This window comes from Bos indicus x Bos taurus, chromosome 24 (assembly GCF_003369695.1).
Source record: "Bos indicus x Bos taurus breed Angus x Brahman F1 hybrid chromosome 24, Bos_hybrid_MaternalHap_v2.0, whole genome shotgun sequence".
In the NCBI taxonomy this organism is placed as follows: Eukaryota; Metazoa; Chordata; class Mammalia; order Artiodactyla; family Bovidae; genus Bos; species Bos indicus x Bos taurus.
The window spans coordinates 61,041,539-61,058,659 of NC_040099.1; the positions used below are offsets into that span (position 1 = coordinate 61,041,539).

General features: G+C 48.3%; 1 protein-coding gene across 1 annotated transcript in view; it reads left to right on the top strand.

Annotated features, from left to right (window-relative positions):
* Positions 1-5,650: 5,650 nt before the first annotated feature.
* The window catches only part of ZCCHC2 (zinc finger CCHC-type containing 2), a 56,602-nt gene continuing 45,131 nt past the window's right edge, over positions 5,651-17,121 (top strand). Inside the window, exon 1 of the mRNA XM_027525963.1 lies at positions 5,651-6,640. Within this exon, the coding sequence (XP_027381764.1) occupies positions 5,693-6,640 (948 nt within the window). The 5' untranslated portion in view covers positions 5,651-5,692. The remainder of the gene's footprint in view (positions 6,641-17,121) is intronic.

The following is a 17,121-nucleotide window of genomic DNA, read 5'->3' on the forward strand; positions in this document are numbered from 1 at the left end:
GTCTCGTTATTGGTGATGCTGATCGTGACCACGAGGTCAAGGTGGCAGCCATCAGACCTTCAGTGGAAAAGTACCGTTCTTCCCTTTTAATTAAGTAAGGTGTTATTTTGAGGACCTGCGAATGTTTTGCTTCCTAACAACTTTGCACCTAGTGGTGCAAATACCTGGATCAGTTATTGCTTTCGGTGGTTGCAAAACAATACTGTCCATCTAGGGCTTCCCTGGTGGCTCAATAGTAAAGAACCCATCTGCCAATGCAGGAGACGTGAATTCAATCCCTGGATCAGGAAGATCCCCTGGAGAATGAAATGGCAACCCACTCCAGTATTTTTGCCTGGGAAATCCCATGGACAGAGGAGCTTTGTGGGCTCACCAATAATATGATGTTACCCTATAAGAAGTCATAAATTCAGCAAATTCTATTCCAGAGAAAACTGCGGGAGCAGAGGTTATTTTTCTATCTAGCAAGTCAACCTTCCAGGAATTCAGTTCTACCTTTCCACAGGTCCCTTGAAGGCAGTGTTCTGTTTTTTCTTTTTTGGTGGGGTTGGGAGAGGGACTTCCCTCATAGCTCAGTTGGTAAAGAATCCGCCTGCAACGCAGGAGATCCCAGTTCGATTCCTGGGCCATGAAGATCCACTGGAGAAGGGATAGGCTACCCACTCCAGTATGCTTAGGCTTCCCTTGTGGCTCAGCTGGTGAAGAATCCGCCTGTAATGTGAGAGACCTGGGTTTGATCCCTGGGTTGGGAAGATCCCCTGGAGAAGGGAAAAGCTGCCCACTCCAGTATTCTGGCCTGGAGGATCCCATGGACTACATGGGATCAGAAAGAGCTGGACACAACTGAGTGACTCTCACTTGACTTCACTGGGGGAGGGACAGCCCTTGCCTTTTTGAGCGATTGGGCAAAGGGTCTATTTGCCAAGTTACCAAAGAACCACACGAGTGCCTCAGGTCATCCAGTTCCTTAATTTCTAACACAAATCAGCAGCCTGAGGATTTTCCAAACCAAGCCACTTTAAAATAAAATTTATGTCTGGACAGGCCCCAAAGATGGTTGGATTTCAGGGTTTCTTCAAAAGTTTTGATGTACAAGTGGGAGAACTTAGGCCACCTGGTCAATCTAAGGTCCTAAGAAGCTGACAAGTGGAACGGTAACTCCAGGGAGACTCCGAATTCTACCCAATGCTGGTCTTCGAGAAAAGGTATCATACACCCTGTGTTGGGCATGGACTTCCAGCTGTCACAGCATCAACACTGAGGATTTCTTTTTATCTCAAATCTGTCATATTGGGTATTTTTTAGAAAGCTTACCAAAAGCTTATCCTTTTAAATATGCACTAATTTTTTCCCTTAAGTCAAATGTCAATGATTTACCCGTGTTGCTTGCAAGACCTATAGACCAGCTTAACTGTCATCTCTAAAGACAATTTAATATTTAATCTCTTAAATGCGTGATGTAACAAAAGGAAAACATGTAGCCTAACTAAACAGAAGTTTGTTTTTGAGGTGCCTTAAAGCCATGACAACTTATGTGATCAGAACAACAGATTGTGAGTGTACTGACATGGGACGCATGGTGGGTGGCTTCCCCAGCACCCATGTTTCCTTCTTTCCAACAGCCCTAGGCTTCTTTTGGGTGATCCGCATGGTTCCGAAGAAGCTTCCTCCACTTCTCTGGTTCCACGACTGATCAGGAACAGACATGTAACCTCAGCCAGTTCAGTTAGAAGAACTCTCAGGACGAGCCTGGCAATGTTGGAACGCCGATGTTTTCTCTTCCTTGCTAGAGATGAAAGGGGTTCAGGTGACCCCAGGAGCTGGGAGTGGTTACTTTTGGTTCCTGGAGCATTATCCATTCATTGTTTGCTCAACAAACATTTAGTAACCACCACTGAGTGCCAGATGTGAAAATAGAAAACTGAATACGACATGGCCACTGACGTTACGGTGCTTATACTGTAGGGGAGGAGACGGGAAGGCATAAAGGGCGGGGGGCAAAGCAGCCAGAATTCACAAAAACAGAGAGCACAGATTCCTGGTATGGATCCACTTAGCTGTCGCAGGATGCCACCTGAGGTATCCCCAGATGGCAGAAGTGGCTGTATCTGGGCATTCTGTATGTGGGGTTGATACCTTTTCAGTCTGCCTTGAACCATCCAGTTAACTGTGGTTTTAGTGAAATTTCTTGCAGTAACCCAATTGCAAAAGCATTGCAAAGTTTCCTCAATCTTCAACCACTGGCTGGTGTCTTAATCCAAAGTATAACCTTAACTAGAAACCAGTTTTCTGGGTACATATAAATATTTGGACAATAATGTCAGTACGTCATATTTCATTATTAATGAGGCAAATAAATCAGAGTATTTTTTTCTTTTTTGGCCAAGCAGTGGCATGTGGGCTCTTAGTTCCCCAAACAGGGATTGAACCCATGCCTGCTACTCATTGTCTTAACCACTGGACCACCACAGAAGTCCCAAAACAAAGAAACAAAGTATATTAAATATTCATTAAATATCATCTAGGAACAAGACACAATAGCACTTTATGTCCTTAAAGATGTCTTTTATAGGATATATTCCTCTGAAAGATCTGGATACAAACACATAACCACTATTACCACAGTAATATTATTTGGCCCATCTAAATGATTATATAGGGAATATATATATAAATATATATTTGAGAGGTATTGGGCGCAGGAGGAGAAGGGGACGACAGAGGATGAGATGGCTGGATGGCATCACCGACTCGATGGACGTGAGCTTGAGTGAACTCCCGGAGTTGGTGATGGACAGGGAGGCCTGTCGTGCTGCAATTCATGGGGTCGCAAAGAGTCAGACACGACTGAGGGACTGAACTGAACTGAACTGATAAAATATATATATAATTAAATATAAAACACTAGAGAATCTAGAACAAGTGTTCCCAATAGGTAGGCCCTGGTGGGAGGAATACCTTCCCGGGATGTCATATTAGAATTATCTGGATAGTTTTTTTTTTTTCCCCAATAAATGCACCTACACCTCATCCTGGGATTTACATCTGGGCTCCTCCCTGTTGTAATACATCACTCTATTTTTTTTTTACAAACTACTTCATTATTTTTTAAAACTTTATTTTTGGCTGCGCTGGGTCTTCGTTGCTGTGCCTGAGCTTTCTCTAGTTGCACCAGCAGGGGTTACGCTGTAGTTGCGCTACGTGGGCTTCTCATTGTCGGGGAGGGCTGCTTCTCTTGCTGCAGAGCATGGGCTAAGTGCACGGGCTCAGCAGTTTAGACTGGACGGCTTAGTTGCTGCGCCCCATATGTGGAGTCTTCCCAGACCAGGGGTTGAATCTGTGTCCCCTGCATTGACAGGTGGATTCTTAACCACTGGACCCCCAGGGAAGTCCCTAGTACATCACTCTTCACTGAAGATGTATTCTCACTACAGGGTGGGAAAAAAACACTGTAGCTGGCTCTAATGAGCAGCGGCATGGAGAGAGCTCTGCAACAATGTACTGGGGCGTAAGTAGCAAACCGTCCAGCCAATGGATGATAACCAGAAGCATTAAAGCACAGTGCATGTTGTTGCATTTTCTAATATGGGCCAAAGATAGAAGAACAAAAGTAATCATTACTGATTATAAATCTGAACTCAGACCCAAATTTATGGATCAAGTATTACGGAGAGTTCATACCAAATGGCTTCTTGTTGCCAAGGAAAATGTAAAGACCATATGCCTGGATCACATGTAAAAATCATCTCCAAGGATCTAGACAGGTGACTCACTATGGACCTGTGAATATCTAGCAAGGTTATTATTGGTTGCCTGAAGTATGTCACCCTAAGCTTCACAAATGATAAGACAGAAAATTCCAAGACACTTGAAGTTGACAGCAAAGGGGCAAGGATTGTAATAAATGTTCCTGCAAAGTTTTCTCCTCATCATGATTTTAGACGACACCTAAAGAACACAAGGAAATAGCAAAGTACAGGAAGAATGGCTTTTATATATTTGACATCTTCTCAAGTGTGTTGACAACTGAGCGACTTCACTTTCATGCATTGGAGAAGGAAATGGCAACCTACTCCAGTGTTCTTGCCTGGAGAATACCAGGGACAAGGGAGCCTGGTGGGCTACCGTCTATGGGGTCGCACAGAGTCGGACACGACTGAAGCGACTTAGCAGCAGTAGCAGCAAGTGTGTTGAAAACAACTGTCTCCCCATTTTATCGCTGAAGCTGATTCAGGCTTAAGTTCAACCTTTTATTGAATTATAAATTAGCTTCTTAGGGCATAAAATTGTAAAGAGGGCTCAGCATATGCTCTACCAACAGATGTTCAAATATTTTCAGGAAGAGATTCGGAAAAAGTGATTCTTTTTTTTTTTTTTACATCCTGCCATTACACAGCTGTAGTAGGACTTCCTAATTTAAAACCTGAAGGGTTTTTTAGTCCCACCTTTTAAAAATTAACCCTCAAAAGATCCAGCTGGGTGTTATATTATAAACTATTTTTTTTAAAGCAACAGTGAGAGCAAGAAAGATCTTCCAACCTTAAAAACGTAACAAAAACTTAAAAAAAAAAAAAAAAAAGTCAGTTCCTCAAGTCACAGAGAATTTTCAGGGGCACAGGAATTCAAAATGCTAGCGTCAGGCACAGAAACGTCATGTAGCTAATAGGACAGGCCCCCGAAGATGGTGGCTCCACGGGGCTTTGGTAACTGTCGCGGCAATAATTCCCAAAGACCGTTACAGAACGTTGGGCCCGGGGCCGCGGTGCTGCCCGGGTCGGGAGGGCCCTGAGCCCAGGGCCGCCCTCCGCGTGGGCGCCCGCCCGCGGAGCAGACCGGACACGGGGCGGCAGAGCCGCGGCGGCAGGGCCCGCGCACTGACCTCCTGACACCCGCGGAGGTCGGGCCGGCGCGCCCCCTCCAGAGGGAGCCCGGCTCCGGGAAGCGTCCCGCGCGGCCGCGACGGGAGCCGAACGGCGCCAGGGGCGGCGGCCCGCCCGGGGCGGCGGCACTGCGTCGGGAATCAGAAGCCGCGCCGGAGGCCGGAGAAGGTGCGGCCCCCTAACGGGCCCCGCGCCGTGGGCCGCGCGCGGCTCTCGCACGCGGGCCGCCCCCGACCCCGGGTCACCGCCAGACGCCGGGACCGCGCGGGAGCCGCTGGCAGGGAAGGCGGCCGCAGGGCGGTTAGGCGTGGCCTCCCGGAGGGGGCGTGCCTTGGGGGCGGGGAGACTCGCGCAACCAGCCGTTCGGGCTGCTGATTGGCTGAAGCGCCTGCGCGGAGCCCGCAAGCGTCTCCGCCCGCCCGGCCGCTCCTCCTCTTGTCGCCGCCGCCCGGTCCGCATCGGCTCGCGAGGGGACAGCTCAGGCGCCGCCGGCCCGGCCCAGCGCGGACGACCAGAGAGAGGGAGGCGGACGGAGGACACGCTCGCTAGCTTGCTCCCGACCGCGCCCGGGCTCCCAGAGGCTGTGTGGAGCCCAGGGGGGAGGAGCCGCCGCGAGCAGCCCCGCCCCCGGCCGGGGAAGACACCGCCCGCGGCCGCCCGCGCCGGCCGAGACCCGCCCCCGGCCCGGCCCGGCCCCGGCGGCATGGAGGGGCCCTGCTCCTGACGGCTGCCCGCCGCTGCCGCGGCCCCCGCCCCGCCCCCGGCCCCGCCCTCCTGCCCCCGCTCGCATGTCCGCGCCGCTGTAGCCGAGGATGCTGAGGATGAAGCTGCCGCTGAAACCGACGCACCCCGCGGAGCCGCCGCCCGAGGCTGAGGAGCCAGAGGCAGACGCGCGGCCGGGCGCGAAGGCGCCTCCGCGCCGCCGCCGCGACTGCCGCCCCCCGCCGCCGCCGCCGCCGCCTTCGGGCGCGCCGCGGGGCCCCCCGCTGCCGCCGCCGCCGCCGCCGTCTCGGGGGCTCGGGCCGCCTGTTGCTGGCGGGGCGGCGGCGGGGGTGGGCATGCCGGGCGGCGGCGCGGGGCCCGCGGCGGCGGCGCTGCGCGAGCAGGAGCGGGTGTACGAGTGGTTCGGGATGGTGCTGGGCTCAGCGCAGCGTCTGGAGTTTATGTGCGGGCTGCTGGACCTGTGTAACCCGCTGGAGCTGCGCTTCCTCGGCTCGTGCTTGGAGGACCTGGCGCGCAAGGACTACCACTACCTGCGCGACTCGGAGGCCAAGGCCAACGGCCTCTCGGACCCCGGCCCGCTGGCCGACTTCCGAGAGCCCGCCGTGCGCTCGCGCCTGATCGTTTACCTGGCGCTGCTGGGCTCGGAGAACCGCGAGGCCGCCGGCCGCCTGCACCGCCTCCTGCCCCAGGTGGACGCGGTGCTCCGGAGCCTGCGCGCGGCCCGGGGCGAGGGCTCGCGGGGAAGCGCGGAGGACCAGCGCGGTGAGGAGGACGGCGGCGGCGAGGAGGAGGACGCCGAGAAAGACGGCTCCGGCCCGGAAGGCGGCGGCGCCGCGCCCCGGCCGGGCGGCGGGCTGGGGCTCAGGGCCCAGGAGGAACTGCTGCTGCTCTTCACCATGGCCTCGCTGCACCCGGCCTTCTCCTTCCACCAGCGCGTCACCCTGAGGGAGCACCTGGAGAGGCTCCGCGCCGCGCTCCGCGGGGGCCCCGAGGACGTAGAGGCGGCGCCGAGCCACTTGGCCGGCGCCCGGGCCCAGGTAAGGCTCGCCGGCCTCCCGACACCCGCGCGGCGGTCCCCGCGGCCTCCGCGCCCGGCTCCCGGACGCCCCCCTGCCGGGCCGACCCTGACTCCGGCCCCGGACTCATGTGCGTTCGGCCGGGCCGCTCAGCCCCACTCCCCTCACACACACACACACACACACACACACCCCCACACACACACGAGCACCCGCCATAACAGAATGCTCTGGAAGTCTCGTCCCGCCGGGGTTGCCCCGGAAGCCCGGTCTCAGCCCGGCCCTCGGACGCGGGCTCCCGGGACCTTTCGGCCCCGACACCTCCGTCGGGGCTGCGGAGCCCGGGCCGGCCGCCGCCCCGCCGCCTGGTGCTCCGCCCGCGCGTCCCGAGGCCCAGCTCGCCCCCCGGGGGAGGCGGCCCCAGACGCGCTCCCGGCGCGCTCCGCGGTGGCTTGAGGTAAAGCGGGTCGTTGGCTCTTTTGGCTCCTGCTCAGAGAACTTGAGGTTCTCAGAAAAAGAGTCAGAGCTGCGAAATGACTCAAATCAGTTAGGTCTTCGGCCAGGTTGTCTGGGCAGGGAAACGTCCCCTCGGGCGGTTCTGGTGCCCTTTACCCCCGGCTAGTCCGGCTTCTAACGGGTTTGAGTCGTGTCTACACGTTTGGGTCCGGGGATGTTTGTGGGGCCTTTACTGAAAGCATAAATGGTTTCCAAAAAGTTACTGAACGCCAAAATGTAGTAGATGAGACAAAGTAAGTCCCTTGTCGCAAACATGAAAGAAAATTTTATAAGGCCACGAAAGCAATAGTCTAGGCCCAGCATAAAGCCCTTGAGTGTGACAATTTAATGGAGCAAATAGCTTTCATTTAAAGACTGTACAGTAAGTTTATTTTCGTGGTTCACGATTATTTAAAAAGTATTTATTTGGATGCCATGTTTTTCAGTTTAGGAGATCTCCAGGATGATATATTGGAAAGCGAGATTTTTTTCATTCCTTGCTTGAAAGTTCTTTCAGCTTATATATCTGCTGTCATTCAGACTAAAACTGGGCATTCTATCTCTGCAATGGCTGTGTGGACTCAATACCCATAGAATCAAAGGAACCTGGGACCTGGAAAGGATTTAGTGATAATCTAGGCTGAGCCCCTCCTTTTAAAAAGGAGGCTTCAGTGAAGTGACTAACCCACTTTAGGACAAACTGTATCAAACTGGGACGTAGTAATACTAGTACCCAGAATTTTGGCGAGCATGAAATATTCCGTGTCTATTTACATAGCATGCAACTGTGTATACTGCACTCTTCAGCCTACTTACTAATTCCAAAAAAATCCTATGTGCCCATCAGGTTTAAAGAAGCAAGCCTGAACTCCAAAGCAGTACTTATATATCCTACCCCCCAAAATTCCTGTATATATTGTAAAGATAACTTTAGCGTGTAGATACAATGAAAATGTCTCATAGTGGAGCAGTTTATATTATTCCTTTCTTATCATTCCAACAAGGGTAACCGACTAATGGTTTTAACTGCAGTGATGCTTTTTCCCCCTTTAAATTTTGCTTATAATGCGAGTGTTCCAAGGGGACGAGATAAGGGGAGAGATGCGTTCAGAGCACAGCAGTGACATTTTTATGTTGACCGCGGCGTGTGGCCTTTTCTGGCCACCAGTGAGTGCCGGAAAGAGTGGACAGTGAGGCTGGGCATGCTGCCGCGAGTTTGAGCGCATCGTTACTTCTCAGACGGTGCCTGTGTCGTGACCGTCCGTGGGAGCGGGGGTCGATCACGGGGCACACGCCTACAGGTGACACTGAACGCCATTTGTGGACGTCGGTGGCCTGGTGAGCGTTTCCTCTCCCGTGGTTGAAGGTTGCCGTGACAGATCACCCCGTCTTACTCGGCTGCTGCTGCCCCACACTTCGCTTGTCAGCGGGACTCCGAGCCCCTCAGCCGTGGCCGCTTCTGGCCCCGGAGGACGTGCCCGTGGGTCTTCCTGCTGCCAGGCTGCCCCGAGAGGCGGCTCACGGGGGGTCTCTACACTTCAGCCTCACCGCTCGCGGTCTTGGCCGCGGCTGCCTGGAGAGGGAGGGCCCACCCCGGAGTCCGCAGCGAGGCGCCGGGGCTCGCGCCCGAGGGCCGCGCGGGCACGCGCCGCCGAGGACCGGCGGGGGCGGGGGTGGGGTGTCCGCGGGGCCCCGCCCCTCCCCCGCCCTGCAAGATGGCGGCCGGGCGCCGCCCACGTGACCGGCGCTGGCCCCGCCCCCGGAGGTGCGCTGCGCCGCCTTGCGGGGGCGCTGGGGGTTCCCTTTGGCGTCAGTTGGGCGAGGTGGGGACCGGGGTCGGCTAAGAGCCGTGGGGAGGATTTGCTCTGGGACTGGCAGAGGCGGGTATCCTGGCAGCTTTTGCCCGGAAGTAACCTTTTAGGCCTATCGTTGTAACTTTTTAATTGCCCAGTAATACTATTTCTCTACTTACTCAAATGTCATCCATACTATCAATAAATGGATGAAGTAGAACTAATTTTCTTTTAACTTTCTCTTAGAGCATACTAGCCCAGAATAGTGTTCCTGGCTCTTTCAGGATTTGTATCCAATTCATAATATGCTGCAGTTTCTCGTTAAAATTTTAAAAACTAAGGACATTTACCGGTAGAACTTGTATTGCAGTGCGAATTTTAATTCTAGCCGTATGCTTTCAAGCTGACCCAGGCTCAGCAACTGTTGGTTTAGTGGCATAAGGTAGTCACGATGTCAGTAAAAGTGGCAAGTTCACAAATACTACTAGAGCTTACTACTAAGTAGGTCATTTTAGAATAATAGAGATTTAACAAGTATATTTTTATTTTTAAAAGAAGCATTTCTAGAGTTTTGCTACATGATTTGGACGTTTTCAGAGTAAATGTTACATAGGATTATAACTTAAATGTTGGCCTTGCTTTTAGGAGACTTACGGGTGAAGTTCATGTTCATCATAGCTGCAGTGAATTGCCAATCACTGGCATAAAATTCAACAACTAGCCCAGTTGGCAGTAGTGAAAATTACTCACAAAAATGTCCTAGGAAATTTGTGTGATTGATGCGTGTCATTGTTAATGAAATGAAGTACTGCATGTATAGCATAGCTGAAAAAAACTGGTATTAAAATGGGCCCTTTACTATTAGGAACACAAGGTATAAATGATGTGTTAGCAATAGCAGCAAAAAATGAATGTGTTTTTAAATTACATACTTAATGATTAAGTTTTTGTTTTTTGGCTGTGCTGGATTTTCCTTGAGGCGCAGGCTTTCTGTGGTAGCAGTGAGCAGGGGCTGCTCTAGTTGTGGTGCATGGGCTTCTCATTGTGGCAGCTCTCTTGTGGCAGAGCAAACGCTCTGGGCTCGAGGGCTCAGTAGTTGTGGCACACAGGCTTAGTTGCTCCACTGCATGTGGGATCTTCCCGGATCACGGATGGAGCCCATGTCCCCTGAATTGGCAGTCAGATATTACCAGGGAAGTCCATGATCAAGTGTTTTTAAAAGATACTAGTCTTGTTACTGTTTCATTGAAAAGATGAAAGACAGCCCCTATCTTTGTTTCCTGTCTTTGCATACTTACTAAAGACCCTCTGTTTATGAAAATGGATCCTCTAGTTCTGGAGGTTTAGCCCCCAGTTAGTAACACAAAGATGAAAAGAGCTAAAATTACCATGAAAGAGGAGAGTGAAAAAGTTGGCTTAAAGCGCAACATTCAGAAAACTAAGATCATGGCATCTGGTCCCATCACTTCATGGGAAATGGATGGAGAAACAATGTCAGACTTTATTTTTTTGGGCTCCAAAATCACTGCAGGTGGTGATTGCGGCCATTAAATTAAAAGACGCTTACTCCTTGGAAGGAAAGTTACGACCAACCTAGATACCATATTAAAAAGCACAGACATTACTTTGCCAACAAAGGTCCGTCTGGTCAAGGCTATGGTTTTCTGGCTGTCATGTATGGATGCGAGAGTTGGACTGTGAAGAAAGCTGAGCGTCAAAGAATTGATACTTTTAAACTGTGGTGTTGGAGAAGATTCTTGAGAGTCCCTTGGACTGCAAGGAGTCCTGGGTGTTCTTTGGAAGGACTGATGCTGAAGCTGAAACTCCAATACTTTGGCCACCTCATGCAAAGAGTTGACTCATTGGAAAAGACTCTGATGCTGGGAGGGATTGGAGGCAGGAGGAGAAGGGGACGACAGAGGATGAGATGGCTGGATGGCATCACCGAATCGATGGACATGAGTTTGAGTGAACTCCGGGAGTTGGTGATGGACAGGGAGGCTTGGCGTGCTGCAATTCATGGGGTCGCAAAGAGTCGGACACGACTGAGCGGCTGAACTGAATAGTTGTTAGTGGTTAATGTTGTTGGTATGGCCTTGTTTCTCTGGAGATTGTTTTCAGTATCCTCAAAAGTTAATTGTTTGGCAAATAGTGCTAATATTTGAATTAAAGATAGAAACTGAACTTTTATGTTATTAGTAGTATAGCAAATAGCTTTCAGTGTTATTTGAACTCAGACACAAAAATGTGACTATGTGTCCTTTAAAAAAAGATCAGTGAAGATACTTAAAAGGAAAACTTGGCAAAATTGTTACTTTTTCATAGCATAGGTTAATTAGATATATTGTACTTGACAAAACAAGTACCTCAACTAATTTTAATAATACAGATAACATACTGGTAGTGTTAGGACATAAAAAAGAAAACTCTTTTGGAAAGAGTGCTTTTTTGGAAATAAGTGCTCCTGTCCTGGATAACGGATGTGTCTGTGGCAGTCAGAATCCTAGTGAGAGCTCTGAACTGAAATGAGACTGGGGAGGTTCGTGTCCAAATGTCAGCTGTTGTTGGATTAGGCCCTAAAAAGATGCTTTCCAAAAATGACATTTGAAAAGAACAACTCCACTGCTCACAGTAATAAAACCTTTATTTAATTTGTTGTCCACTGCTGGGAGCTCTTACAATGACTTGGGTCCCTGAGCAGTGGGCACTGTCTGAGAAGGCTTTTTTCACTCCTATTGGAGGGATAATAATAGTACTTACGTTAGATTGCAAGGTTTAAATGAATGAGTACTTGTGGAATGATGTCTAGTACATGATTTTCAATAAGTGTTAGCAATTATTAATGAAAGTTAAACTTTCTTTGGAAGGTGCTGAAGAGAAGTGAGTGTAGCATCTACAAACTGAGAGTAGGGAGTAGAGCTAGTCATGACTTTTACAGGAAATTTTAGGTTGTTTTGGCTGCATCGAGGAATAAAAGCAGTTCAGCTATTAAATGCCTTCTGGGAGAGGCTTTTAGATCACAGTTCAGCAGTAATTATTTTCATAGCAAATGGCAGCTATTGGGTATCCACCCCCAGTTACTTAATTTTTCTCAGTGGTGGTTTTCTGAGTCAAGAAGAATTCAGGAAAATCTCACTCACACTGTAAGTTAATATACCATTAGTTCAGTTCAGTCGCTCAGTCGTGTCCGACTCTCTGCGACCCCATGAATTGCAGCATGCCAGGCCTCCCTGTCCATCACCAACTCCCGGAGTTCACTCAAACTCATGTCCATCGATTCGGTGATGCCATCCAGCCATCTCATCCTCTGTCGTCCCCTTCTCCTCCTGCCCCTAATCCCTCCCAGCATCAGAGTCTTTTCCAATGAATCAACTCTTCGCATGAGGTGGCCAAAGTATTGGAGTTTCAGCTTCAACATCACTCCTTACAATGAACACCCAGGACTGATTTCCTTTAGGATGGACTGGTTGGCTCTCCTTGCAGTCCAAGGGACTCTCAAGAGTCTTCTCCAACACCACAGTTCAAAAGCATCAATTCTTCGGTGCTCAGCTTTCTTTATAGTCCAACTCTCACATGCATACATGACTACTGGAAAAACCATAGGCTTGACTAGACGGACCTTTGTTGGCAAAGCAATATCTAAGCTTTTCAATATACTATCTAGGTTGGTCATAACTTTCCTTCCAAGGAGTAAGCGTCTTTTAATTTCATGGCTGCAGTCACCATCTGCAGTGATTTTGGAACCCCCAAAAATAAAATCTGACACTGTTTCCACTGTTTCCCCATCTATTTCCCATGAAGTGATGGGACCAGATGCCATGATCTTCATTTTCTGAATGTTGAACTTTAAGCCAACTTTTTCACTCTCCTCTTTCACTTTCATCAACAGACTTTTTAGTTCCTCTTCAATTTCTGCCATAAGAACTCTGCAAATTAGCTAATGTAATATATATTTATAAATTGACCTTTTGTCAGTTTTTGTGGGGTTTTTTTGTGTGTGTGGGGGGGCGGGGATGGGGCAGGAATTGTGTTGTTCACTTCAGTTGCTCAGTTGTGTCCAAGTCTTTGTGACCCCATGGACTGCAGCACGCCAGGCCTCCCTGTCCATCACCAACTTCCAAAGTTTGCTCAAACTCATGTCCATCAATTTGGTGATGCTGTCCAACCATCTCATCCTCTTTCATCCCCTTCTTCACCTGCCTTCAATCTTCCACAGCATCAGGGTCTTTTCCAATGAGTCAGTTCTTCACATCAGGTGGCCAAAGTATTGGAGATTCAGCATCACTGCTTCCAATGAATATTCAGGACTGATTTCCTTTAGGATGGACTGGTTTGATCTCCTTGCTGTGCAAGGGACTCTCAATAGTCTTCTCCAACACCACAGTTCAAAAACATTAATTCTTTGGCACTCAGTTTTCTTTATGGTCCAGCTCTCACATCCATACGTGAATACTGGGAAAACCATCACTTTGATTAGACTTTGTTGGCAAAGTAATGTCTCTGCTTTTTAATATGCTGTCTAGGTTGGTCATAGCTTTTCTTCCAAGGAGCAAGCATCTTTGAATTTCATGGCTGAGCCTCAGTCTTATCTGTGAAATGGGAACAACAACATCTCTTTAAGGTTGTGGTGTTTGCATTAGGGAGACAAAATGATTCAAATTGTCTTGAGCACAAATTCTTTGAGAATGATATTCAGTGCCTTTTCTTTTCCACTAAGATGCAGCCATTCAGATTGCTACATAAATTGTTTTCAGGAATAGGTTTTCTTTTTTTTTCCTTAATAAAAAGTCTATATGGTATAGTATAGAAAATACTATGCTGCTGCTGCTGCTAAGTCGCTTCAGTTGTGTCCAACTCTGTGCGACCCCATAGACAGCAGCCATCCCTGGGATTCTCCAAGGCAAGAACACTGGAGTGGGTTGCCATTTCCTTCTCCAGTGCATAAAAGTGAAAAGTGAAAGTGAAGTCACTCAGTCATGTGCGACTGTTAGCAACCTCATGGACTGCAGCGTACCAGGCTCCTCCGTCCCTGGGATTTTCCAGGCAAGAGTACTGGAGTGGGGTGCCATTGCCTTCTCTGAGAAAATACTATAGACTATAGTAATATAGAAAATATTCTCTATTACCATATCTCTAAATTGGTGTTCCAAGAAGGTAATTAATTAAGCTGGTGGGTGAGATACATTTCAGATAACTTTGTTAGTTCTTATGTTGTTAAGATCTGATAAGCTACAGATAAGCCCAAAGGAAGCATTTCTCTGGGTCACAGATGATTAAAATATGTATTTTCCCCGTATTGGATTTGGGGATGGGAATGGAGAAAATACATAGTTTCAATTTGGGTTATCATGAACTCCCTTGCAAATGTAATCTACTTAAATTTTTTTCACATTTAGTTAGGGTAATGTAAAGGGCTCAGATGGTAAAGAATCCTCCTGCTATGCGAGACGTGGGTTCCATCCCTGGGTTAGGAAGATGCCCTGGGAAGGGAGTGGCTACCAACTCCAGTATTCTTTCCTGGAGAATTCTGTGGACAGAGGAGCCTGATGGGCTACAGTCCATAGGGTTGTGAAGAGTCTGACAGGACTGAGTGATTAACTCTTCAAAGATATTTTGCAGTTCTTTTAAGTTATATAATTTTTTCATTTATTTCAGGGTACAGACTGGAATCCATAAATAATTTAACTTTTTTATACTTTTTTAAAGAAGCTATACATTGGCTGGTTTTTAAAACTGTTTAATATTTTTGATCTTCCTGAGTAATAAGTAGCTTAATTTTTTTTTTTTTTTAACAAAAGCAAATAAAGCCTGCACTACCCTCAAAGCAGACTGAGCTTCACTTTGATCAACTCTCTCTTCCATCACGGAGGACCATGTCGTCACAGGGCTCCTGTTCCTCACAGAGTGCTTTGTCACACAAGTCGCCTTCATCCGGGCTGTGTAAACAGTCACTCCAGAGGGCTGTGCTTAGGCGGGTGTTGTGTTTCAGGTGCGACAGTTGCTGGGCGCACAGTCGTCCTTCTCCTTGTGCTCTTCCTGTGCTCCAGAGAACACTTGGTTTAATGCCCTTCGAAATGTCTCAGTTCATTAGGCATGTTTAATGCTCATTCAGGAGGTAATTTGAGATCACTCTGGCAAGTTGTTTGGTCTTTCCAAGTTTCAGACTTCTCTGAATAGAATAGGGATCCTCTCACCATTTATGCAAAGAACTGCTTGAAGATGAACACAACAACCTACATGAAACACTTGGTGAATACGCGGGAGATAGGTCAGCTCATCTGTGGGCGGTTCCAAGAGTGGATAGCGCAGTTTGATTGCAGTGGATGAACAGAAATACAGAAGCTTTAAGAGAAAACAGGGGTTGGGTTGCATAGGAGCTTGAGGGTCAAATTAAAGAAACTGGTTTGCAGTGAGAGCAGGTGAGAATTTGTATGTCTTCCTGAAACGTTAACTGTCCCTTTACATTCATATGTGTGAAAAGAATGCATCACTGATTTGTTAAAAAAATAAATAAATAAAAGACATCTTCCAAACTCATCCAGTTTTCTCAGTGGTTCCATTACGTTTCTGGTCACTCTTATTTGCTTGGTAACCTTAATCCTTTCTCCTTCATAAGCTGAATCTACCCTTTTCACATCCTTGTTAACCCTTTCAGACTCCCACCTCTTAGCTGCTGACACCACTGCCAGGCCCCACTTCCTGAAGCAGTGTCCCTCGCACCACGTGTGCTTGTGGCGACCGGTGGGGCCTGGTCTCCAGTGGGTCTCGGGACTCACACGCCGCCTCCCGCTCCTCCTGCTCACCCTGGTTTCCGGTGGGTCTCGGGACTCACACGCCGTCTCCTGCTCCTCCTGCTCATGGTCTGTGGTTTTATTCAAGGCTGACTCATGCTGTCACCTCTTGTGTGGTGGTGTTTGGAATTGTCCTTGTGGTAATCTTGGAAGACTTTGCTGCCTCTGCCTTCCAATAGCCTGTATATTCTCTGTTACAATTTTGGTACTTATCCTGTGATTTTTTTTTCTGTTTTTTTTTTTTTAAATTTTACTTTGAATGATTTTTAACTTAAAATCCAGGAGGGAAGGTCAATCTTAGAGGTTCCACAAAGACTTAGGTATCACATTTCTTTTTTTTTTTTTTTCGGTCAGCGTTGCATATATCATAAGTGCTCAGTCAAAATTTCCTACCCTTAGAATATTTCAAATAGTGCTCTGAAAAATACCATTATGATTCATTACTGTAAGACAGAGTGCATCAGGCAGTGATTTTTTTTCCCTTGGTCTTGATGAAGTATCAGCTGCTTTGCTATTTGCAGCCACACAGTATATGTGCACAATGTAGATAGGCGCAGTTGTTTTGGAAATAGTACAAGGAATTGTTTGTTTAGATAGAAAGCATGGACCAGTATAGATTTGAACTGAAGCTTCAATGAGTGAATGCTGAATAGTTGTGCTTATTAATTATTCTTTCAAAATCAGGTCATGCTTACTCTACTCGTTAAGTTAACTAAACTTTTGTGTGTGAGGCTGATGCACGTTTTGCAAACCTATGGGTGATGTTTTGATAGGATGAAAAAAGTCACAAGTTACAAGCTGTCTTCTTATTGGGGTTGCTGTAGTTATTGCTGTCTAGGGCTGCTCTCCAGTTCGTGCTTTGCTTGAGGGGTGGTGGGAGCCTGATAGGGAATTGAAGTACAGCACCTTGCTTATGGGGCTTCCCAGTTGGCACAGTGATCAAGAATCCGCCTGTCAGTGCAGGAGACAAAAGAGACGCAGGTTCGATCCCTGGGTCGAGAAGATCCCCAGAAGGGAATGGCAACCCACTCCAGTGTTCTTACCTGGAAAATCCCACGGATAGAGGAGCCTGGTGGGCTACAGTCCAAGAGTCACAGAGTCAGATACGACAGAGCACACACGTGATCTTGCTTATGATCTGAAAGTTAAAAACTTTTTGGTCACTCAAGTGAACAATTTTATAACCTAAAAAGTATGGGGTTTTTATGTTTCTTGTTAGGAATGTTTAAATTGGGATAGTTAAGAAACATAATGTTTCCTCGGTATGATTGATTTTTGTTTTGGGTATCAGACGATTTTAAGTTGTCTAGTGGTCCTGGGAGGAAGAACGTGATCGTGTGTGAGCCAAAGTGTTTGGAGAAGATGTCCTCGGGGAAGAGGCTATCTGCTGACGGGGGGTGGTGGTGGTTTGGGGAAGGTGACA